We start from the raw sequence: 24,065 nt of genomic DNA on the forward strand, positions 1-24,065 counted from the left end.
GTCCTTGTGAAAGTGGAGATAGGAAAAGGGGATGGGAGTCTCACATTTAATTGGAGAAAAGGCAGGAGCACACTTGCTTAATTCTTAGTTAGCAAGTTAACTGCTGCACTAGCCATTATAGTCAATGGTCCACTCGGTTTTGCTGCAATTTTCAATCTGGCAGCTTTCCGCTTTTCTCCATGTGATGAGCACATCTGCAATTAGAGTGTCCAAAAAATTGCGTAACGAACGTAAAGAAAGCGATGGAAAATCAGAAATTGTGGGGACAAAGTGTGGCAAGTGTATTCCCTGCCTACGTGGAGAATAAACATTGTTACTGGCTGTCAGGAAAAATACAAAGCATCAGAAACATGGAAACAGTAAATTCGGGCGCCTGAGGCTAGTGGACAAATCGGGCGCCGCCATTCACTTCTATAATAAATATCGTTTAATGGGCGCCCGGTAGGAAAAAAGGGCGCCGGAGAAAACTAACGTTTTAAAAGCGGCGCCCGGAGACTTAATGTTTTATTACTGTTTCTCATGATTACACATTATTTAATGATTTATACATGTTTAAATATTATTTTTAAACGAAAACCAGTACAATATTTTTCCCAAACATTATTTTTAAACGAAAAACATTACTTTTTTTTTTTTTTTTTTTTTTTACATTATTTTTAAACGAAAACAATTACAGGGGGGTCTTAGGTTTAGGCACCAACAGGGGGGTCTTAGGTTTAGGCACCAACAGGGGGTCTTAGGTTTAGGCACCAACAGGGGGGTCTTAGGTTTAGGCACTAACAGGGGGGTCTTAGGTTTAGGCACCAACAGGGGGTCTTAGGTTTAGGCACCAACAGGGGGGTCTTAGGTTTAGGCACCAACAGGGGGGTCTTAGGTTTAGGCACTAACAGGGGGGTCTTAGGTTTAGGCACCAACAGGGGGGTCTTAGGTTTAGGCACTAACAGGGGGGTCTAGGGGTTAGGGGTAGGTACAGGGAGGGTTACTTAGGCACCAACAGGGGGGGTCTTAGGTTTAGGCATCAACAGGGGGGTCTAGGGGTTAGGGGTAGGTACAGGGAGGGTTACTTAGTAATTTTTTTTTTAAACGTTATTATGCGTTTCATTATTTAAACGAAAGATTAACATTTTTACAATTGCCGATTTAATACACATTATTTAATGATTTATAACGTTTAAAAACATTACTTTTAAACGAAATACATTTTTAAACGTAATCCATGTTTATCGTTAAAAACCCGGCGCCCTTTTTTCCCATCGCCCCTTTTTAACGTACGCCAGAAACATACAAAGACGTAATACTCATGTTTGTGCGGATGTACTGACGTACTGACAGCTGCTCAGGATGTGAGTATCACGTCCAGGTGGCTGAACCGGGTGCATTTTAACAGGGGATGGTCTGAAGTACATCCATTTATATTTTTATTTTTACTTTTTTTTAGCATACACAAAAAAAATTAAAATATAACAGGCACCAATTGGCTCAGGGAACACATGTTCCCTTGCACCAATCGTGCTGGCTTTAGAGCCGCCAGGGAACATGCACAGATGCGTGTGCAAGAGGACCCACAGAAGTGCATGCACATGCAGCATCAGCAAATGTACAAGGACGTGATACTCATGTCCGTGCAGCTGTACTGACAGCTGTTCAGGGTGTGAGTATCATGTCCAGGCGGCAGAAGCAGTTAAACATATGTGTAATGTATGCGTAATTAGTCCTAGAGCTGACAACTGTTCCACATGTTTACACTTAAATTAAGATATTATGGCAGAAATACAATGAAAAGACTTGGTAATGTACTAAACTCCAAATAAAAATGATGTATTAAACCAGGTTGCATAATAGCTCAGCTGGACTTCACACTAGTGAAATGACTACATATTCAACTTTATTTTTACTGCAGGGAAGTACTTTATTATGATTATTATCTGTGGAATAGAACATTTTATATTGCATATCAATGAGGCATCGCTGTCTTTGACTCAGTTGCTGGATCACAAGTTTTGTCCTTGTTTACTACAATCATTGCAACTTGTCGAGTATTCACCAATGCATAACAGAAACGCCCCACATGAACAGCAATTTTAGATATGCACTGTCCCAGCCAGCCATCTATCTACCACAATTTGGCCCTAGTCAAAGTTGCTCAGACTTGCGTATGAGTACATCCTCAGGGCTCTACGCCTCTGCTTTGACCAGGTGGCCAGACCTTAACCAAGCAAAGAGAAAGAAACCCAGGAACAAGCACCACTCATAATGTTCAAAATATATACACTGATCTCTTTATTAAACAATGATCAATCACAAATTATTGTGCAACCAAAGGTGGACGACCCTGCTGTCTCTCCACCACCCATGCCGAGCAAGAGCCTGGAAGATGCACAGTATATTATGTGAAAAAAGTCTCAATAAGTAACTGTTCTTATGTTAACTTAGCTGTTATAACTGTTATGCTGCCCAATCTATCCCTGCCCTTTCCAGGTGCCACTGCAACAATATAATCAATTAATCAATCAATCAATCAATCAATCAATCAATCAGTATTTTAATGTTGTTGCTTATTGCAGGGGTCCCCAACCACCGGTCCGTGGCCCCCTGCCGGCCTGTGGGACGCTTTCTCCCCACTCCACGTGGGGCCGCTTCCTTTTACATATTTCCCTGTCCATCCCTTCTCCATGCCTGTCTTTTTCTCTCACAGCTACGCGCCCTGCGTCTGCTGTGAAGAGGCAGGGAGCAGGAGAGCAGCTTCCTGTTCCTGTAGCGGCGACGTATATCGCCATTACCATGGGAACCGCTTTCCTGCTTCTTCACAGCAGCTGCAGGACGCGCTGCTGTGAGAGAAAAAGACCAGCGGACAGGGAACTAAACTCGCTATACTGGGGCAACTATGCTACCTATACTGGGGCAACTAAACTCGCTATACTGGGGTAACTAAACTCCCTGTACTGGGGTAACTATACTACCTATACTGGGGCAACTAAACTCCTCATACTGGGGTAACTATACTAGTTATACTGGGGTAACGATACCTAACCTACACCTGTACCTGGCAACCTACGCCGCACCTGCTCAACCGAAGACCCCCCCCCCCCCCCCCCATGGTCCCAGGGAAAAGTTTGGTCTGGATAGCGGTCCACTGGCTTATTGTATACACTAGTGACATTCTTGCATATACTGTACTTTTTATTTATTTTTTAAATCTCAGGACAAGCATACTAAAAATCAGACAATTCCCACCCCAATATCCTTGGCAAGAGACTTGGAACGGTGCCTACTCTTACTAATCAGAGCATCAGACGCAGGAATAAGGTCCTAATCCAGCCTCCACCATCTCCTCAAATAAGAGATCAGGGCATCATCATGAAGAGGTGGAGCAGCTATACAAGAGCACAGAGACGCTAGTCAGGCACAGACTGGAGGGAGGGAGCAAACAGACATAGGAAAGCATGGCAGGGGATAGCGAGCAGGCACTGCCCAACCACACAGCGCAGAACGGGCAACCTTTCCTGATCGGGGTCAGCGGAGGCACTGCCAGTGGCAAGGTGAGCCCTCCTGAGATGCTTTGTGTGTGATGTCTGCATGGCGCGGGGCTGGCCTGAGAATCATGGAGCAGACGGCATGGCTCGGCCGAGCATGGCTTCTGTACTGTGAATGGACAGCAGCTGTATACTTGGGAGATAGTGTGACATATACCGCGCGCTCGGAGTTTCCGGGTCACACTCCTCATCAGTGCTGGTCGTTTCCGTTGCGTGTCTCTCCTCGGCGAGGGTGACCGCGTGGCTTCCTCCATCCAGCGCGCGTGGGATAAGCTGTGTTCGTTGCGTGCTGAACCAGGCTGAGTCACCGTGTTGTGTGCCAGCCGGTCACACCGGTATTCCGTGACGGGGGAGGGGGAACCGGGGACATTCCGGGCAGCAATGGCCGGGGATTTCCGAACAATATGCGGCGACTTGCTAACAAAGAGCTCGCCTCGGCATTATTTATATGATTGTGTGGTATTCATCAATAATGTGGAATATATATATATCACATGTAAAGGACGTGAAATCTCAGAACGTGTAAAGAAAGGGTCACGTGACTGTGAAGTTGAGCAAGCGAATACATTTACGTGCTGCTGTCATTAGGATGCTTGGAGGAAGCTCGGCACCCCTGTGTACTGCTACATGCTGCATCCGGTGTACGGGAAGTGCTGTAACCCCTTAGGGCCCATCTCCTACCACAGGGCTGTCACAGTTAGCTGGAGGATCGCCATGGCCTTACTTTATTTTCCCTATCAACCACGTTGTCAAAATGACTAATTACACGCCGCGTGTCACCCGCATGTGTGTCAGTGTGTGGTTACGATAGACATATACAGGCTTTTTTGGTTGTAGAAATGGTGTTTCTTTACATCTATCCTGAGCTGAGCCACGTGACGGTGCTGTTGATGAGGATGTGTTTCTTGCTTGAGTGGCATACAGCACCAACGTCACCTGAGAACACTTTGCGCCTTGATGTCATGTTAGCACTCATAATAAGAGGAAATGGAGGTCTTCTAGCAGATGCCTCCTTTTTGTTGTTTGTTTGAATACCAGACAACAATTCGCTTCAGTGTTTGTGTGTGTGTGTGTGTATAACTGTGTTTTTTGTTTTTTGTTTTTTTAGTTTATAACCAAATTTGGAAAACACGATCAAAACAAGCTAAAGATGTAATGCATAAAAAGTTACATGTAAGGCATACCTGATCTAAAAATAAACTTATGAGATAAGCAATTTTATTTATTCCCCTCCTTCTAAATACGACTTCCACAGGTGTGATGTGTTGTGTGTTTTACTTGTGTGTTTTTTTTTGTTTGTTTTTTTTTATACAACTGTATTTTAAAAATACAAAGTTACTCGCCTAATTGCCCATACTCACGGGCTACAATTGTCGCCAGTGAGTATGTGGTGTTGCACGCGCGCGCACCCCGAACTGTCGCCCGTCGCTGATGTCGCCAGGCGATTGAAAGTTTCAATCGCATGGCGACAGTCGATGCCGCAACTCCCGCTAGTCCGCGTGAGTACGCGGACTAGCGACAGCAACCTCCCATGAAGTATATGGAGTTTCCGGCGGGGGGGGGAGGAGGAACGTCGGCGAAAGCTTCCGTCGCACTGCTGGTCCCTGTTCCGTGTGTGTACGCGGAGGGACCTGGCGACGAGCTGTCGCTGGCCTGTCGCGCACACGTGTGCTGGCGACAGGACACTTTTGCAGCCCGTGAGTATGGGCCACAAGGTGGAAGGCTATGAATCCCTTAGGCCTGGAACCCACTAGAAGTCTCTGCAGAGCTGTGTACAGCAATTCCTAGTGCGATTGCGCTCGCGATTCCCCAATGTTTGGAAGCACTGTATGCTTCCGATTAGTGATTTGTGCATTTTTTTTTTTTTTAATAAAACTTTATTATCCTTACCAGGTTTCCGACTTCTGTATGTAGCCCCACCCCCTAAAGAAAGCGGTCATAGGGGCTTCTCTAAGACCAATCAGAGACATGCCTGTGACCCCTTTTTTTTAGAATTCTTTATGGATGAAAGCAGGAAATCCAGACACCTGGTGAGTATAGTTTATTTTAATCGTAATTGTTTGTGTTGCAAAATACATGTCCTGCAATAGCAATTAGGGATGAGCTCCGGATAAAATCAGAAATGAGTTTTTTTTTTATTCGGATTTCATCCTCTAATTTACCGCACCTGAGCAGGTGTGTGCAGTGGGGGGTGGTTAAACTTACCCAGCAGCCTTTAACCCATGCTGTGTTCCTCCTTCAACCCGGAAAGAAGGAAGTGTTTGTAGTCACGTGACCATGGCTTGGAACGCAGCGTGGGACTGGTTAAATAAGGCTGCTGGGTATGTGTGGTGATGTCTTTTCAAGCCCAAGCCTGCCCCCTTGTGGCTTTGATTTCCTGCTATGTATCCTCTTAGCAGGAAAGCAGAGCCAGGAGGGGTGGGCTTGGGCTTTAAAAGACATCATAGAAGACTGACTCTGGTATAGTCATTCCGGGGCAAAGCTAGACTGAATGCTCAGTCGCCGATTTTTATCAGTTGATAACAAAAAGACTGAGCAGTGAAAGATGAAGCAAAGAGCAGAGTAGGTGTTTACAGTCATGTTCCCATATATATATATTGTAAAATACATGCGGGTGCTTTGTCTCTGGTTCTCTGTAACCATTTCAGCCCACAGGTTTTTTTCACCTTATGGACCAGAGGAATTTTCACATTTTAGCGCTCCTCCGTTTCAATCCCCAATAACTTTAACAGTACTTGCCACAACAAAATGATCTATACCTTTGTTTTTCCCCCCACCAATTAGGCTTTCTTTGGGTGGTACATAAGAATTTGCATTATAATGGGAATAAGTGGGAAAAAAATCATTTCTCAGTTTTCAGCCATTATAGTCTTAAAATAATTCATGCTACCATAATTAAAATCCACACACTTTATTTGGCCATTTTTCCTGGTTATTGCAACGTTAAAATGATATCCTTAGTATAATATATGGTGACAATATTTTATTTGGAAATAAAGGTAACTTTTTTTTTTTCAGTTTTACATCCATCACTAATTTTTAGCCCATTATTTAATAATATGCCATCTTGACATAGATTTCATTGGAAGCTTGTGGGGACATTAATGAATGGGAACTTTGTTCCCATTCATACATTTAACGATCGGCAGCGGAGATCACGGCGGGACAAAAACAGTGTTTATTCTCAGTGGACATGTATGGATTGGCACAGGGGACTTGTGTCCCTTGCAGCCAATCCCCCCATCTCCCCCGTCGCCTTTGACAGCGCGATCGTAGGCTTCTGCCCACACGATCACCCGCACAGCGCCCCCCCCCCCCCCCCCCCAAGCTGCAGGGACGTGACTATCTCGTCCTTGCAGCTGTGGATGTGAAGCTCATGTCCGTGCAGCATAAATGGTTAAAACAACTTTTTTAAGCATTTTTCAATTCTAAAAGTTGGTGAGTACTCTCAAATTTTATTTTGAGTATTTTCTTGCTTGGTGATGGTTTTTAAAATGCAATTCATGACAAGATGTAAAAATATCACCTAGGAGAAAAAGTGAATTGCAAATGGACAAAGGTTTGTATGTTTCCTCTAGGGGGCTCTGCACGCCTTTGTTGGTAGTCATTCAGATGCTGCCTGGTCATAGAATGCACTACCATTTCTCCCCTGTAGACTTATAGAAATGCAGTTTCCCTTTCTCTGAATCACAGCCTTTAGCCTGTCTGGCGTTGCATGGGGGTAGTTTTACTTTGTGTCACTGAGCGGTCAGTCCTGCTGTGGGATTGCTGTTTATTTTCAGAGCAGTTCCTCTTTAGACACAGAACATTTTTATATCACGCTTTTCTCCTGGCGGACTCAAAAGTACCAGAGCTACAGTCACTGGGATGCGCATTATAGGCAGTAGCAGAGTTAGAAAGTTTTCCCAAGGTCTCCTACTGAAAATTAGAGATATAGTGAACGGTTCCCGAACCGTTCGCCGGCGAACATCTCTGAATACATGGGGCTTTTACTACTTCCGGGTCGCTCTGACCCGGAGTAGTACGCCTGCGCTGCCCCGCGAAGCGCGTCCTAGATCGCGCTCCTGTTGCCGGGCACTCTCTGCGCATGTGCGTGGCGTCATGAACGATGTCACGCACATGCGCAGAGAGTGCCCGGCAACAGGAGCGCGATCTAGGACGCGCTCAGCTGGGCAGCGCAGGCGTACTACTCCGGGTCAGACCGACCCGGAAGTAGTAAAAGCCCCAGAGATGTTCACCGAGCGAACAGTTCGCAACATCTCTACTGAAAATAGGTGCTGGCTTACTGAACAGGAAGAGCCGAGATTCAAACCCTTAGCCAGTACACTATCCAGCCACTGCTTTAAATGATTGCTTTAAAATACTGCTTACCGTATTATTTTTTTTACAGTATTTATAAATGTAGTCACTGTGTGCCCATTGTAAAATATTTCCCTCACCTTGATTTATATTCTAGTTTCCACAAATTTTACTGGAAAAAAAAAATTGCCCCACGCAGGTGGTCATAAATGTTATGCCTAGTACACACCATGCAATTTTCCCATCAGATGGGTCGATGGATAATTTCCGAGAGATCCAATCGGATTTAGGATGGTTTTTCTGATTGATTTACATAGAAGTGATCAGAAAAATCGATCCGAAAAACTATCGGAAATTAGATCGGATCTGTTGGAAATTATTTATCTGACGGAAAATTGCATGGTGTATACCAGGCTTTAGATAAGGTATCTAATGGTTTATGCAGAAACCTTCATTAACCACCCTGGCGTTCTGATTAAATCGCCAGGGTGGCTGCGGGAGGGTTTTTTTTAAATAAAAAAAAAAACTTTCATGCAGCCAACTGAAAGTTGGCTGCATGAAAGCCCACTAGAGGGCGCTCCGGAGGCGATCTTCCGATCGCCTCCGGCGTCCAGAATAAACAAGGAAGGCCGCAATGAGCGGCCTTCCTTGTTTTGCTTATATCGTCGCCATAGCGACGAGCGGAGTGACGTCATCGACGTCAGCCGACGTCCTGACGTCAGCCGCCTCCGATCCAGCCCTTAGCGCTGGCCGGAACTTTTTGTTCCGGCTACGCTGGGCTCAGGCGGCTGGGGGGACCCTCTTTCGCCGCTGCTCGCGGCGGATCGCCGCAGAGCGGCGGCGATCAGGCAGCACACGTGGCTGGCAAAGTGCCGGCTGCGTGTGCTGCTTTTTATTTGATGAAAATCGGCCCAGCAGGGCCTGAGCTGCGACCTCCGGCGGTGTTGGACGAGCTGAGCTCGTCCAGACCGCTCAGGTGGTTAAGGTGCTAACATTTATTACAGGTGGCAACATCATTACTGCTGGCATGTCTCACTGGGTCATTTTTGTTTACAGGCCTAGTGCACACCAGAGCGGTTCTGCTGCGGTTTGCGATCCGCTTGCGGGTTCGGATCCGCTTCGGTAATGTATTCCAATGGGCTGGTGCACACCAGAGCGGGAGGCGTTTTGCAGAAACGCATACTCCCGGGCTGCTGCAGATTTTGGATTGCGGATGCGTTTCTGCCTCAATGTTAAGTATAGGAAAAACGCAAACCGCTCTGAAAAACGGCACTTCAGAGCGGTTTGCCAGGTGTTTTTGTTACAGTAGCTGTTCAGTAACAGCTTTACTGTAACAATACATGAAATCTACTACACCAAAAACTCTTCCCAAAACCGCAAAATGCTAGCTGAAACGCTACAGAAAAAGAAGAAAAAGCGGTTCAAAATCTGCTAGCATTTTGCGGATCTGCTAGCGGTTTTTGGTGTGCACCAGGCCACAGAGTTCCAAAGCCAGTACAAATACCTGGTTTAGTATAGCTATGCAGAATTCTCATCCCAGAGCAAACGGCCTAGGCAAGGGGTGTCCATACTTTTTAAACCAAGGCCCATATTGCCGTTCTTGATTGCTAGGGGACCAAACTAGTGAAAATCACGGTGTTTGCCAATTTGCCCCAGGTACACTATACCTATTACACATGTAGTTCCCAGCTAACGAACGAGGGGAACTATATTTTTGTACTGAAAGCAGACCTCCAGAATAAATGGCAAAATCCTGCAGCTTCCTAAGGTCTCATTCACAGTGGGACGTTATGGTCGCATGTTGTAAAGTCTTATAACGCAGCTCACCACACTGCTAATCCTATCTGCCGTTCATAGTGCGACGTTAAGTCGCGTTAGAAAAATGTTGTGTAGTGGTAACTCACTGCTTGCAGTGCGTTACATCATCGCAGACATGTTGCGACTTCAACATCTCATTAAACAGCAACAACCCCACTGTGAATGTAACAATAAGTTAACTAGTAAGCAGCCTTGTCATACATATTTTAAAAGTGGAGTCCCCTAATGCAGTGTTTCTCAAACTTTTCCTTGTGACTCTCCCAACGGTGCATGTTTTGCAGGCAACCTCACTTATGCACAAGTGGGGTAATTAGCATCTCAGCTACATGGAATCCAACTAGCTGAGACACTAATTGCCCCACCTGTGCATAGGTGAGGTTGCCTGCAAAACATGCACCTTTGGGGAGCCACGCGTACAGGTTTGAGAAACGCTGCCCTAAGGTAAGAATTTGTGTTCTATTTTAAATTCTGTCAGTTTTCTTTTTACAAGATTTTTCTTTTGGTACAGAATATACAGGTCCCCTTCACTCCTCCCCATGTCTCAGCACCACCATGTCAAAACTCAACCCCCCTGGCTGTGAGACAGATGTGGCATGCCACATCTATCTAAACTAAATGCCAGAAAAGCCTCAGGCCCGGATGGGGTGTTGCCGGCCTGCCTGAAAGCTTGCGCACAGCAACTTGCTTCCATCCTTTCCTCCATTCTCAACAAGTCTCTTCAGAGTGGCAAAGTACCAACATGCTTCAAGAGGTCCACCATCATTCCTGTCCCCAAAAAACAGGGTGCCTCAGACCTTCACAACTTCAGGCCTGTCGCACTCACATCGGTCATAATGAAAACTTTTGAGAAAGCAGTCCTGCCCCTCCTTAAACACAAAACTGAAGCCCAGCTAGACCCATATCAATTTGCTTATAGGGCAAATAGGTCAACCGACGATGCCATTAACATCTGTCTGGAACTTGTCAACAATCACCTTGACAAATCAAATTCATATGCCATGGTCCTCCTCCTCGACTTCAGCTCGGCGTTTAACACCATTAGCCCCCATATAATACAAGAGAATCTGGCTGAGCTCGGGGTCCACCCCACTCTTCAACTGTGGATCAAAGACTTTTTTACAAACAGATCTCAGGTTGTTAAGCTGGGCTCCACCTCCTCGCAACCAAAGATCACCAACACAGGGGCCCCACAAGACTGCGTCTTGTCACCATACCTGTTCTCCCTGTACACGAACAATTGCAGATCCTCGGCAAATTCTGTCAAGGTAATAAAATTTGCTGATTACACCACCATAGTCGGCCTGATCTCCAACAATGACTAGCAGGAATACCGCCGGCAGGTGTTCAGGATTTGCCACTGGTGCAGGGAGAACAAGCTGGTCCTCCACAATGCAAAAACCGTTGGTTATCATTGACTTTAGGAAGCACGCCTCCACTGCACACTGGAGGGATGGTGGTGGAAAGAGTGCCCTGTGTACGCCTTCTGGGCACCACCATCTCCAATAACCTGAAGTGGAAGGCAAACACGGTGTCCGCCCAGAGAAAAGCCCAGCAGAGGCTCTACTTCCTCCGCCAACTGAGGAAGTTCGGCATGTCCCAAAAACTCCTGAGGAACTTCTATACCGCAACCATTGAATCTGTCCTCTGCTCCTCCATCCTTGTCTGATATGCTGGCTCCACCGATAGCGACAGATGCAAACTACAGAGGGTCATCAGGTCAGCGGAAAGGATCATCGGGAACCAACTTCCTGCCCTGGACTCCCTCTAGAAGGCCAGACTACGCTCCAGAGCACTGAAGATTGCAAACGATCCCTCCCACCCTGGCCACCAGTTTTACAGTCAGCTCCCCGTGGGGCGGAGGTATCGGTCCATCGCTACAAAGACCACGAGACACAAAAACAGCTTCTTCCCCCTGAGCGATAAATTTGCTGAACGCGATAAACTCTACTCATGCTCCCCCCCCCCCCCCCTCCATAGGCTGCCCCTGCTCCTCCATGCTGACTTTAGGCATGTAACTCACCCGGTTATGGAAAACAGCGGTTTATGGTTATGTTTAGGTGATGAAGTGAGGGAAATTCGGCGAGGTCCCGTGGCGTCCTCCTGGCTCCTCTCTTTCAGCCTCCGCCGGCCCCTCTGTTATCTGCGACACCCGGGCCTGGTGTCGGCCGGCTCTTCTTGGTAACGATGCAATGCGTCATCACGATGGCTGGCGTGACAGGTCTGCGCATGCGCGAGTTTTCCACGCATGCGCAGACCTGTCACGCCTGCCGGCGTGATGTTGCGTCATTAACAAGGAAGAGCCAGCCGACGCCAGGCACAGGTGATGCCAATAACGGGGGGCCGGTGGAGGCTGAAGGAGAGGAGCCAGGAGGATGCCTACGGTGAGCTGGAAGAAGCCCCAGGTAAGTATATTCTTTTAAATTCGGGCACTCCTCGGAGTCCCTTAAACACCCTAAAATCTTTTCTACAACTTATCACAGTTAAAATATTACAACATAAATCTCAGATGATGGCTAGTGGGGCATCTAGCAAGCACTTAACTCCAAAGTGTGGAAGTGGCTTTGTACAGGCCAATATTTTCCACAAAGTATTGTAGCGCCATACTTTGTACAACCCCAGAAGAGTATGAACAGCAGAAAAAAGCCACAAATGTCTTATGGGAAGCTAGCAACCAGGGCTATTCAAAGGTTGGTGTTTTGTAAGCTACCGACTCGTTTAGTTTTGCTGAAACTTTCCCAGGCTTGAGCATAACTTTAAAAATGACTCTGTTATCTGTTATTGAGGGACTGGGAGAACACTGATTGGTTAAGAGCTCGCATGATCCCTTGCGCCAAAGGGGTCAAGGGATCACATGATCCCTTTGACAAATCACTGCTGCAGTGTGGGGTTGTCATGTACTTACTGTATGCTTTATAAAAATGATCATGATGATTCTTACTAAACAGGCACGGATTGGCTCAGAACACTTATGTCCTCTTTCACCAATTTCTTCTGTCTCTGGTGCCATCAGGATCACATGCGCACACGTCACCTGACAGTGCACGGACGTGACTCTTACATCTGTGCAACTCTAGCAACCACGATTGTGACTCTCACATCCATGTGGGTGAAGCTTAAACAAGTGCATTTGAGTGTTAACTAAGGCCCAGTGCACACCGGTGTGCACCAGCCCATAGAGATACATTAGCCATGTGGATGCAGCTGGTGAACACCCGGCGGATCGCATCAAGATCCGCCCGGTGTGCACTGGGACTAATTTCTGTCATCCGCACCCAAAACCGCTAGCGTTTTGTGGATCTGCTAGCGGTTTTGGTGTGCACTAGGTCTAACTTCACGTATGTAACTATTTTCAGCTCCTGTACCAATTCTACATGATTTTCAAACTCGTTTTGCTCATGAAATCCATTTATTTGATGTTATTAAATTTGGGGTTGGTGACTACAAATTAAGATATACAGTAGTACTATACTACATTTACACTCCCTGCAGAGCTGTTGTGAATCCACTAAGAATGTTGACCATCACCTTCAGTTCAGATCATGCATGAAGAACGTGTAATAGAGGAAGAATCCTAATTTTTTTTCTTGCCTGCAGAGTACCTGCACATCACTCTAAAAGTGCCCATCAACGGTACAATTGATACCACTTTTTTTTTTTTTTTTTTTTTCTTTCATCAGATGTGATCTTTCAATGCAATTTATTATTATTTTTTTATGGTTGAAAGTGATCAGATGGTAGTTGGTTGATCCTATAATCCGGTCGATTATAGTAATTTTTTTTTTTTTTCTTTTCCAATTTGATAGTAAAATCCAACATTTCGGATTGATTACATTTTGCTCCACCTGACCATAGAATAGTTTTACATCGAAATGTATTTATTTTCCACGACGTCTCAGGACAGCAACCCTCAGAGTTGTCTCCCTCCATTACCAATTGGACAGGACGCTAGTTAAAACAATTAGGATAATTGGATAAGGCAGGAATAGGTAGCATATATAAGGCAGCATTCCCTTACCCTCCTCAGTTGTTAACCTGTCCAGCAGGATGCTGGTTTGCTGGAGGGGCTGGCTATCCATGAGGGAGCTTCAGGAGCCGTGGCTGCCATGTGTCCCTGAGCTGCGCTGGTAAGTTTGAGCCAAGCGCGGGTGCTGGCTGTCCGTATCTGCCTCTCCCCGCATAGTTTGCTGAATGCTGGAGGACTACCGCCGGAAGGACGTACGTGGGTCACGTGACTGATGCATCATGTGACCGGAGGGGCGGGAAGCAGGAAATCTGCTTTCTGGCCTAAATCTTTATCAAAGAGATATCCTTATAGCCCTGAGGATCAAACATTCTGGGGACATTCTCCAAAATTGGATCCAGCTCTATCCAGGGTCTCCAGAAGGTCTGAGCATCAGTTTGAAGATTTTGGCAACCTGAAGGACCCCATAGATAAAAAGATGGACAATATATTAAGACGGGGATGGGAAGCTATCACGTTAAATTTCAAACCTTCTATAGCTATTACTGCCGTCTCTAGATCACTGTCTGGTTGTCTGATTTACAAAAACAGATTGCAGCAGGAATCCCTAGAGAAGAGATCCTTCATTATTTTCAAAGATTTTACATGCTACCAACTATTTGACTGATGCTGTGGACGATTCAGTTCGCCTTACCGCCAGAGCCTCTGCATTAGTAAATTCGGCCAGAAGGGGCATTTGGGTTAAGACCTGGCAAGGGGATACCTCATCGAAATCAAAACTATGCGGGGTACCCTGTGAAGGTAATCTTCTTTTTGGCTCAAAACTAGACGATACTAGAAAGATCCTCCAGACAGGAAGAACTTTCCCGTCAAAAGACGAAAATTTTTGTGCAAACCATTCCTTTCGTGACCCAGGTAAAACAGAAACTGAAAATAAAACAGCCCCTAAAAGATGGCCCTATAATAGAACACAGCGTTCAAAACCCAGTCTTCCCTATGACCCTTCCAATCAGCAGTCTAAGCAATGACACCAGGATTCCTGTCGGGGGGCAGAGTGTCTCACTTCTTCGAACAATGGCAGGAACAGTTCCACAACAAATGGCTACTAAACCTCCTTCTCCAAGGTTACAAGCCAATTCTTTGAAACTCCCACGACCAAGCTCAGGCGTTACAAAACGAAATTGCATCACTCGTAACCAAAAAAGTTATTCAACAGGTTCCAAAGTGTCAGTGTAACGATCGCTGTCAGCACACACAGAGAATCTGATTATTGGTGATCTGCAGTATCACCAAGAATACAGATACCCGATTATTGAAGATCTGCAGAATCACCAATAATACAAGTATAACTAACCTCTGGACACCTATATAGTGTGAGTGTTTGGTGCAACAGTAATGACTTTGAGAGGGACCACCCGAGGAGCAGGTGGTCCTTGGCAGTATGAGAAATACCTCCCTCTGGGAAGTGCGAAGACCTTCCAACAGCCTGAGACTTCCAAAGGGGTGGAGCCCCAGGCTGAATAGCAGGAAGGCCCTGTGGCTAAGTGACACCTAGAAGGTGGGCGTCACAAGCAGGACTGGAGACTAATCTCTCAATGGAGAGGGATAGCTCGCAAGGTTGGGCAGGCTAGGTCGGCAACACACGGGTAGATAAGGTACAGAGACAAAAGGCTGATTCGGTAACCAGGGACAGGCAGGGTCGGCAACAGGTAATCAGATATGCGTAGGTACCGAATCAGAAAGCAGAAGGATAGTCAGGCATGCAATAGGTCATAACAGATATCAAACAATGCCTAGTCTTGGGTGTGAGGTCCGTGGTCTCAACACCCTGGAACTAGTCTGAAGTATAACACAATAGTAATCTGGCTCAGTGTGAATTCCCAGGTCCTCCTGGTTCTAACACACTGGGATCTGACTATGGTCTGAGTGCTTTTACGTAAGTGTTCGCAACGGCAGACAACTTGAGACTGACCAGCAATAACTTGATATAGAGCGGCGCTCCCCGGTGCCACCCATCGCTGATCAACCAATAGCCACTCGCTCTGAGATCAGCTGACCAACCTGGTCAGCTGATCCCTCCTCGTTTGTCATAAAGGTTCTGCCTCTCAGTGCGCGCGCATTCCTCAATCTGTGTGCACTAACAGGCCCAGCCACATCAGACGCACGGTGCCGCGTGCAAACCACCTCGCTGGACGCGGAACCAGCCGCCTCGCTGCCAGTCCACGCGGCGGCTTTTCCGCGATCTATTACAGTCAGGAAAGACAGAGATTCTACTCTCCGGTATTTCTAGTGAAAAAACCTCAAGGAAACTACAGATTCATCCTCAACTTAAAACGTCTAAACAAAGCTGTTCGGTACAGAAAATATTGGATGGACAACATCCGCTCAGTCCTGAATCTTCTCCAAGGAAATTGCTTTCCAGCGTCTGGATCTAAAAGACGCTTATCTCTATCTGCCCATACATCTAAGCTACCAGTGTTACCTGAGGTTTGCTGTGGTGTTACAAGGAGAGGTAAGACATTTTCAGTTTCAATGCTCTCCCTTTTGGTATATCCTCTGCCCCATGGCTTTTTACCAAAGTTATGGCAGACGTTTTGTCAGTTCTTATGCTGGGCATACACGGCATTTTCAGTCCTTATCAATTGAGCTGCTGACGGTGTCCGATGACCTGCCGGATAGATTCCCCGCTGGCGGACAATAGCGGGGAATCGAGCGGGTGATGAGCAGCGCCGGCGGGGATCAATACGAGCGAGGATGCGCCGGCATCGAGCCAGCGGCTCGATCCGGCGCTTAATTTGCTAGGTGTATGCCTAGCATTAGACTTAGATCTGTGCAAGTGATTTCTTATTTGGATGATTTATTTATCTGGGGGCCATCTTTAAGTCAGTAAATCTTCAAGTGGAGTTGACTCTTGAGTTCCTGCAGAATTTGGGGTGGTTGATTAATTGGGAAAAGTCATCCCTGTCCCCCAAACAGTACATGGAGTTTTCGGGTTTTGAAATATGTTCTGTCAATAAGACTTTCTTTCATCACGTAAATTTTCGTTGATTTTGAATTCTGTTCTTTCTTTTCAGAGCTCAATCACCATTTCTCTGAGGAAAGCTATGGCTCTATTGGGTACCATGACAGCATCCTTTCCTGCAATACAGTGGGGTCAGTTCCACTCCAGAACTTTGCAAAATTGGATCCTATCAAAATGGGACAAAGCTCCTTGGAGAAGAGTACTAATTCCCTGGAGTGTCAAACAGTCTCTAGACTGGTGGTTAGATCACGATCATCGGTGTGCAGGGAATCTCTGGGAATTTCCTCAACAAACACAAACCACGACAGATGCAAGCTCTTGGGGATGGGGAGCTAACCTGGGACAGTTACCAGCTCAGGGTCAATGGTCAAAACAGACTCAAGAAAGATCCTCAAATTGGAGAACTGCGAGCTGTTGGATAAGTAGACTGAAGGATTGAAAGGCTTACCAATCAACATCCTGTTGTAATCAGGACAGACAACAGCACAGTGGTGGTCTATCTGAATCGTCAGGGAGGTACAAGAAGCAGAGCATTATGGGTTCTAACTTCAAAGATACTGTTTTGGGCGTAAAAGAATCTAAAGTCCTTAACCTCCCTGGCGGTAGCCCGTACTGAGCACGGGCTATGCCGCCGGGAGGCACCGCTCAGGCCCCGCTGGGCCGATTTGCATAATTTTTTTTGCTGCACGCAGCTAGCACTTTGCTAGCTGCGTGCAGTGCCCGATCGCCGCCGATCCGCCGCTATACGCGTCGCCGCAGCCGCCAATCAGTGCCAGGCAGCGCTGTGGGGTGGATCGGAGTCCCCTTTGACGTCACGACATCGGTGACGTCATCCCGCCCCGTCGCCATGGCGACGGGAAACCCTCCAGGAGATCCCGTTCTTTGAATGGGATCTCTTGATCGCCGGCGGCTATCATGTAGCGAGACCTCGTCTCGCTACATAAAGAGAATTTTTTTTTTTTTTTTTTTTTTTAAACGTATTTGCTGCCCCCTAGCGGATTTTGACAAACCGCCAGGAGGGGTAAGAGCTATTCACCTGAAAGGGACTCTGAATTGCATAGCGGACTATCTAAGCAGAACGAATGTCTATCAGGGCGAATGGTCCCTAAACGACCAGGTCTTCAATAGATCACTCACCTCCGTGGAATCCCAGAAGTAGACCTGTTTGCAAGGAAGAACAATGCCAAATGTCCGCTGTTCGGCTCCCTGTGTCCTTAGGACAATCCTTGGGTTCTGGGCGCCTTCTCGATCAGCTGGAACAGTCATCGTCTATACCTATTTCCTCCTCAAGACCAGGCCCAAGCAATCTTGGTTGTTCCATTTTGGCCCAAGAGACCCTGGTTTGCTCTACTGCAAAGTTTAGCCTCCGATCATCTGATTCTACCAGATCGGCCAGATTTGCTGAGCCAGGGTCCGATTCTCCATCACAATCCAGGTATTCATCTTTCTGCTTGGAGCCTGAATGGCAATTATTAAAGAAGGGTTTTTCAAATAGATTATCTGAAACACTTATCCAAAGCAGAAAGAAAGTGACAAGGCAAATTTATGCTAAAGCCTGGAATATCTACAACTGGTGTACGCTTAGATCTAAGGATCCAAATTTCTCTTCCTCAGTGCTTGAAGTTTTGCAGGAGGGGTTCCAAAAAGGTCTCAGCGCGAGTACTTTGAAAGCTCAGACCTCAGCACTTAATGTATTTCTAGAAAGAAGATTGGCGGAAGAAGAATGTGCTGTTCGTTTCTTCAGAGCACTAGAGACGAAGACCTAAAGTGCTCATAAAGGTACCAACATGAGACTTAAACAGTCTTGCAAGCTCTGTGAGCCACTTTTCGAGCCGATCTCTGATATCTCAGAAAAACCTTTAACCCTAAAAACTGCCTTTCTGCTGGCAGTAACTTCAGCCCGAAGGGTGGGAGAATTACAAGCACTATCAATCCATGAGCCATACTGTGTCATTTCTGAGGATCGAATCACTCTTCGTTTAGACCTCTCTTTCCTACCCAAGATTGTTTCCAAATTTCATAGATCTCAGGAGATTTTCTTACCTACTTTTTGCAGTAATCCATCAAATCAAAAAGTGGAAAGAATGCACTGTTTAGATGTGAGAAGGTGTTACAATATATATTCGGCGATCCAAATCTTGGAGGAAGTCCCAACGCTTTGTTGTTTCTCTTTGCTGGAAAGTGTCGTGGAAAGCAGGCCTCTAAAGCATCCATAGCAAGATGGATCAGACAAGCCATTGCTTTATCTTATCTGCACCAGTTCACGCAATTATCTTTAACCTCTCTGACTTGTGTTTTGGTGAAAGATGCGGAGAAGACGCCGGGACCAGGCGGAGAAGACAGCGGTGGACCAGGGGACTCGCGCCGGTGGAGCAGGTAATGTATTACCGCTGTATTGTGACGGGTCGACGGGCATTCGAACGCCGCTATCGACACACTCCCGACCGGCCAGCGACCGAGAAAAATCTTCCGCACGGATGGATCGACGGGAGTTGACGGATTTCGGACGGAAATCCATCATTCTGTCAGCGGTGTGCGCGGCGATTTCACGGCAGTTTCAATCACTGATCGTAACGGCCGTATTTCGGCGGGAAAATCGTTAGATGTATGGGCCCCTTAATCCCTCCCTAATTATATCTGATCTTCTCAAGGTTGCTGTCCTGAGACGTCCTGGAAAGACAAACTTACTTGTGGTAACATCTTTTGCAGGAGTCTGGACAGCACCCTAGCTACCCACCCAAATGTTTTGTAACTTATTAAAACATTTTTTTGAAGCATCACTCTGTGTGGAGTTTTTTTTTTTTTTTTTTTTTTTTTTTTTTTTTTTATTACTAAAGGATGGATGGTAAGGGAATGCTGCCTTATATATGCTACCTGTGCCTGCCTAATCCGATTATGCTAATTGTTTTAACTAGCGTCCTGTCCAATTGGTAATGGAGGGAGACAAGTCTCAGGGCTGCTGTCCTTCCGACTCCTGGAAAAGACGCTACCACAAGTTTCTTTTTCACTGCAGATTTCTAAAAATTCAAGCATAAAAATTGCGTCACAAGATTGCATCTGATGAAAAAAATTGTACAGTTAATGGGCATCTTCAGATGTAACCACAGTTAGCCTAGGGCCTGATCAATGTTTTTTGTTACTGTCTGCACCCTATACATGTACTCTAACCAAGTGTTAGTATATCCTATATAGAAAAGGCAGACTTTTTTTTTTTTTTTCCTGCAAGGGGACAGGGCTACAAACTGGATCCCTGCTGATATGGGTCTTCGGTATGGATGAACAATGTGCAAATGTGTGTAACTTTTTATGCAAATATATGCAGCTTGAAAATGGACAAATCAGTTTAAACTTATGCTGCATACACACTTGAGATAAAAGTCTTTGGAAAAGGCAAGATCACAGACCAATTATACCCCATTCCATGTAGTATGAGAGCCATACTCTACACAGTCTATTCTATGGAGCTGCACTCCCCATCAGATAAAATCTTTGCAAGATGCTGCACACAAAGATGCCCGTACACACTCAAAAGATCATTATCTGCAAAAGATCTGTTCCTGCAAAAGATCCATTCCATGCAAAATGCATTATAGTCTATGAGATCTGCAGATCATCATACACACTTGGTTTAACAGACTTCATCTGCATATCTGGCAATCATCTGCAGATCTGAAAATCCACCCTGTTGAATCTGATCTGCAGATGATCTGCAGATGATTGTCTGTTAAACCAAGTGTGTATGATGATCTGCAGATCTCATAGACTATAATGCATTTTGCATGGAATGGATATTTTGCAGGAACAGATCTTTTGCAGATAATGATCTTTTGAGTGTGTTTGCATCCTGCAAAGATTTTATTTGTTGGGTAGTGCAGCTCCATAGAATAGACTGTGTAGAGTATGGCTCTCATACTACATGAAGGGTGGTAAGATTGGTCTGTGATCTTGCCTTTTCCAAAGACTTTTATCTCAAGTGTGTATGAAGCATTAGGTTCAATCTGCATGTATTTGCAGAAAAATGTACATAATTTGGCATAAACTCAGAAATATTTGCATCTCATTGATTGTCCCTAGTTTCCAGTGAATCTTATTATACGGATGACATTCCAGGGCATTCACGCTGGAAATGACAGGCCGCAGTGGCAAACAGGGTAAAATGTCAGTTCCCGGCCAGGAGCTTTGTTTGGGTCACAAAGTCAGATGTGTGCCTATGACTCAGCCACCGGGAGATTTGGGTGCAGGTTAACCTATTTTGGTTCCTGGACGTAGAAACTACGTCCAGGAACCATGCGCACTCCCGGCCGCGGATTTGGTAGCCAGGCAATCAGTGTATCGGGCTATGGTGCCCGATCACTGATTCCTCTCCCCCGCTGAAAAAGCGACAGCTTCTCTCAGAAGCTGTGCTTTTTCTGGCTGTTCCCTCCCCGATGCGTCACTCTAAGCGTGTGTTACGCTTAGAGTGACGTCATGTAAACGAACTCATGGCCGCCATCTTGTGGCCAAAAAGTAATACAACTGAAAATAAAAAAAAAAATTAAAATTAACACACATTTTACATTATAAATCTATTGTTTACCTCCCACCCTCCCAAAACTACCCAAATAAAATGTTTACTATTAAAAAAAAAAAAAAAAAAAATATATAATACAAAAAAAACATGTAAATATTTACCTAAGGGTCTAAACTTTTTAAATATCAATGTGAAGATGAAATATTTCTATATTTTTTTTATTTTAAACTTGTAAATAGTGATAGATGCAAAATGGAAAAAATGCACCTTTATTTCCAAATAAAATATTGTCGCCATACATTGTGATAGGGACATAATTTTAACGGTGTAATAACCGGGACATATGGTCAAATGCAATACGTGAGTTTTAATTATGGAGGCATGTATTATTTTAAAACTATAATGGCTGAAAACTGAGAAATGAATTTTTCCGTTTTTTTTTTCTTCCTGTTAAAATGCATTTACAGTAAAGTGGCTCTTAGCAAAATGTACCCCCCAAAGAAAGCCTAATTGGTGGCGGAAAAAACAAGATATAGATCAGTTCATAGTGATAGTTATAGGCTAATGCCGGGAATACACGATGCGTTTTTGCGTTCGTTTTTGCCGTCGTTTTCGCTTTCGATAGATTCTACTCTCGATTCACTGCTCGATTCCCCTCTCGATTCCTTATCTTTTCTTATCAATTACATTCACTTGAATGAGGAGAATCGAAACGAAAGTAGAATCGACCAGATCCGACAGGTTGGAATTTATCTATCGAACCCATCTATCTAAAGTAAAAACTTAACGTGTATTCCCAGCATTATGAATGGGAGGTGAACATTTCTCACGTGAAAACGACGGAACGTGAATGGGTTAACGCTGTTAAACTGCTTATCCTGCTCATTCACAAGTCCTGGCGGATAATTACTATTTCCCCCTCCAGGCCGCCATGGATAGTGGTGGTAAGATGTAATTCGGTTCCAAGCTATTGCTGGTGGCTGAATTACACTTTTTGTAGTGATATGTGCTCCGTCTATTGACGGCATCCAAATACAGCCGTAATTCCTATTACGGCCTATGGTGGCGCTGTCTGCGCCCAAATCTCATGCTGTTTTCAGGGTTTGAATCAGATCCCATCTTAATATTGCTTTAAAATTGGTAGTGATTAAATGCCTTTTATATTGCATACTTTCAATCAACAAGATTGTTATATTGTAGAGGAGTAGTCTGAGTTGTCTGTATCCAAAACTGAGGGTGAATTGTGTACTGACTCCAGTGTCCATAAACTTCACAAACAAGTGTGTCTAAATGCCCCTGCTGAATTGGAGACATCGCCAAAGGCTATCTGATGGTTTTTTGGGTTTTTGGTTTTTTTTTTTCCCACTGTCCATGTAAACAAGATCTAATGGTTTGTTAATGGCAAATCTCTCACTTTATCCAACTAATCCTTTTACTGAGTCCTCTTGAAACAGTTGACCTCAAACTTCCTTATTATCTAGAGTGTATTTCTGCCCCCCCCCCCCCCATTGGGTTGAAATAAAGGGGAAATGAAAACTTGGGATGCTACGTAGCATAATACTGCCCCGCATCTGGAATATGGAATGCAGTTCTAGGCACCGCATTACATGAGACCTTGTAGTATTGAAGCAGGTTCAGAGACTAACAACAAACTGATCAGAAGCATGGTCTCGTTTACCAGGAAAAGTTGGATAAACTGGGCTTATTTAGACTGGAGAAAAGATGCCTTAAAGGAGTCATCAGGCAAGTTAATAGAAAATAAGTAGTACTTACCGGGGGCTTCCTCCAGCCCCAAACTCCCAGGACGTTCCTCGCCGCAACTCTGCCCGCAGCCGTTCACCGCAGGTCCGTCCTGCTCCCCGGAGATGACGGCAGAGCAACCTCCAGGTCGCTCTTTACTGCGCCTGCGCGAGTGGCGCTGTCAACATCCACGTGGGTCGGAGCGGACTGCGCAGGCGCAGAACTACTGCGCCTGCACAGTCCGCTCCGGCCCACGTGGCGGTGATTGACGGTGTCGCTCGTGCAGGCGCAGCATCCATATCCCTCTGTTTATGTTCCCTTTAAAGGAGATCTATTTAAAGTGTACCTGAGACAGAATTAATGGATTTATTTATACTTACCTGGGTGTTCCTCCAGCCCCATGAGGTGCTGGGCTTCCTTTGCCGTCCTCTCCAGCTGCTCCGTTCACTTGATATCCCCTCCGGTAATCTGGCTAGTTGCGGCCAGTCGTGCACTTCTGCACATGCGTGGCCCTACCGCATTCCCGTGAACGGGAAGGGCCTGCACAGTACTAGGCTGCACATGTGCAGAAAAGCAAAGGTGGCACATCAAGTGAATGGAGGGGATGGCAAGGGAGCCCACACACCTCATGGGGCTGGAGGAAGCCCCAAGTAAGTATAAATATAACGCTTAATCTTGTGGAACTTTTAGTCTTAGGCAAGTTCACAGTAGGATGTTTTTTAAATCTATGTAAACACATACAAATAAGTATGTTTCTTCCAGAGTAAAATTAGTCAAAAATTGCTTTTTCTCCCGTGTTGCTGTCACTAAAAGCAGATAGTAAAAATCTGACAGAACCAATAGGTTTTGGAGTAGTCCTTCGCTTCATGAGGGATTCTCAGCAAGGCTTTTAGGCTGCATTTCCACTTGTGCAGTGCAAATCGCCACGGTAAAAATTTGCATGCGGATGCGAATTTCGCATGCGGGTCTATGCGAATTCGCATGAAAATTCGCATACCCAATCCTCATGCGAATTTCCTATTAAATACATTGTATGCGATTCGCATAGCGGTATGCGAATTCTGATGGCTCTGCCATGTGAATTTTTTTCTGCACAGCAAAACGCAAAGGAATCCTGACAAGTGGAAACAATCCCATTCACTTGTATTGCTATGCAAATTTGCATGCGAAAAACGCATGCGA

The 24,065-nt window shown here is 45.5% G+C and overlaps 1 protein-coding gene across 2 annotated transcripts in view; it reads left to right on the plus strand.

Annotated features, from left to right (window-relative positions):
• The first annotated feature begins 3,370 nt into the window (after nt 1-3,370).
• UCK2 (uridine-cytidine kinase 2) overlaps nt 3,371-24,065 on the plus strand; it is an 84,970-nt gene continuing 64,275 nt past the window's right edge. The window contains exon 1 of one of the 2 annotated variants that reach the window (XM_068242665.1): nt 3,371-3,539. In XM_068242665.1, the coding sequence (XP_068098766.1) occupies nt 3,444-3,539 (96 nt within the window). In that variant the 5' untranslated portion in view covers nt 3,371-3,443. Of the gene's footprint in view, nt 3,540-5,460; nt 5,564-24,065 lie in introns of those variants that run through there. The other variant, XM_068242666.1, reaches the window with a different exon arrangement.

This window comes from Hyperolius riggenbachi, chromosome 6, assembly GCF_040937935.1.
Source record: "Hyperolius riggenbachi isolate aHypRig1 chromosome 6, aHypRig1.pri, whole genome shotgun sequence".
In the NCBI taxonomy this organism is placed as follows: Eukaryota; Metazoa; Chordata; class Amphibia; order Anura; family Hyperoliidae; genus Hyperolius; species Hyperolius riggenbachi.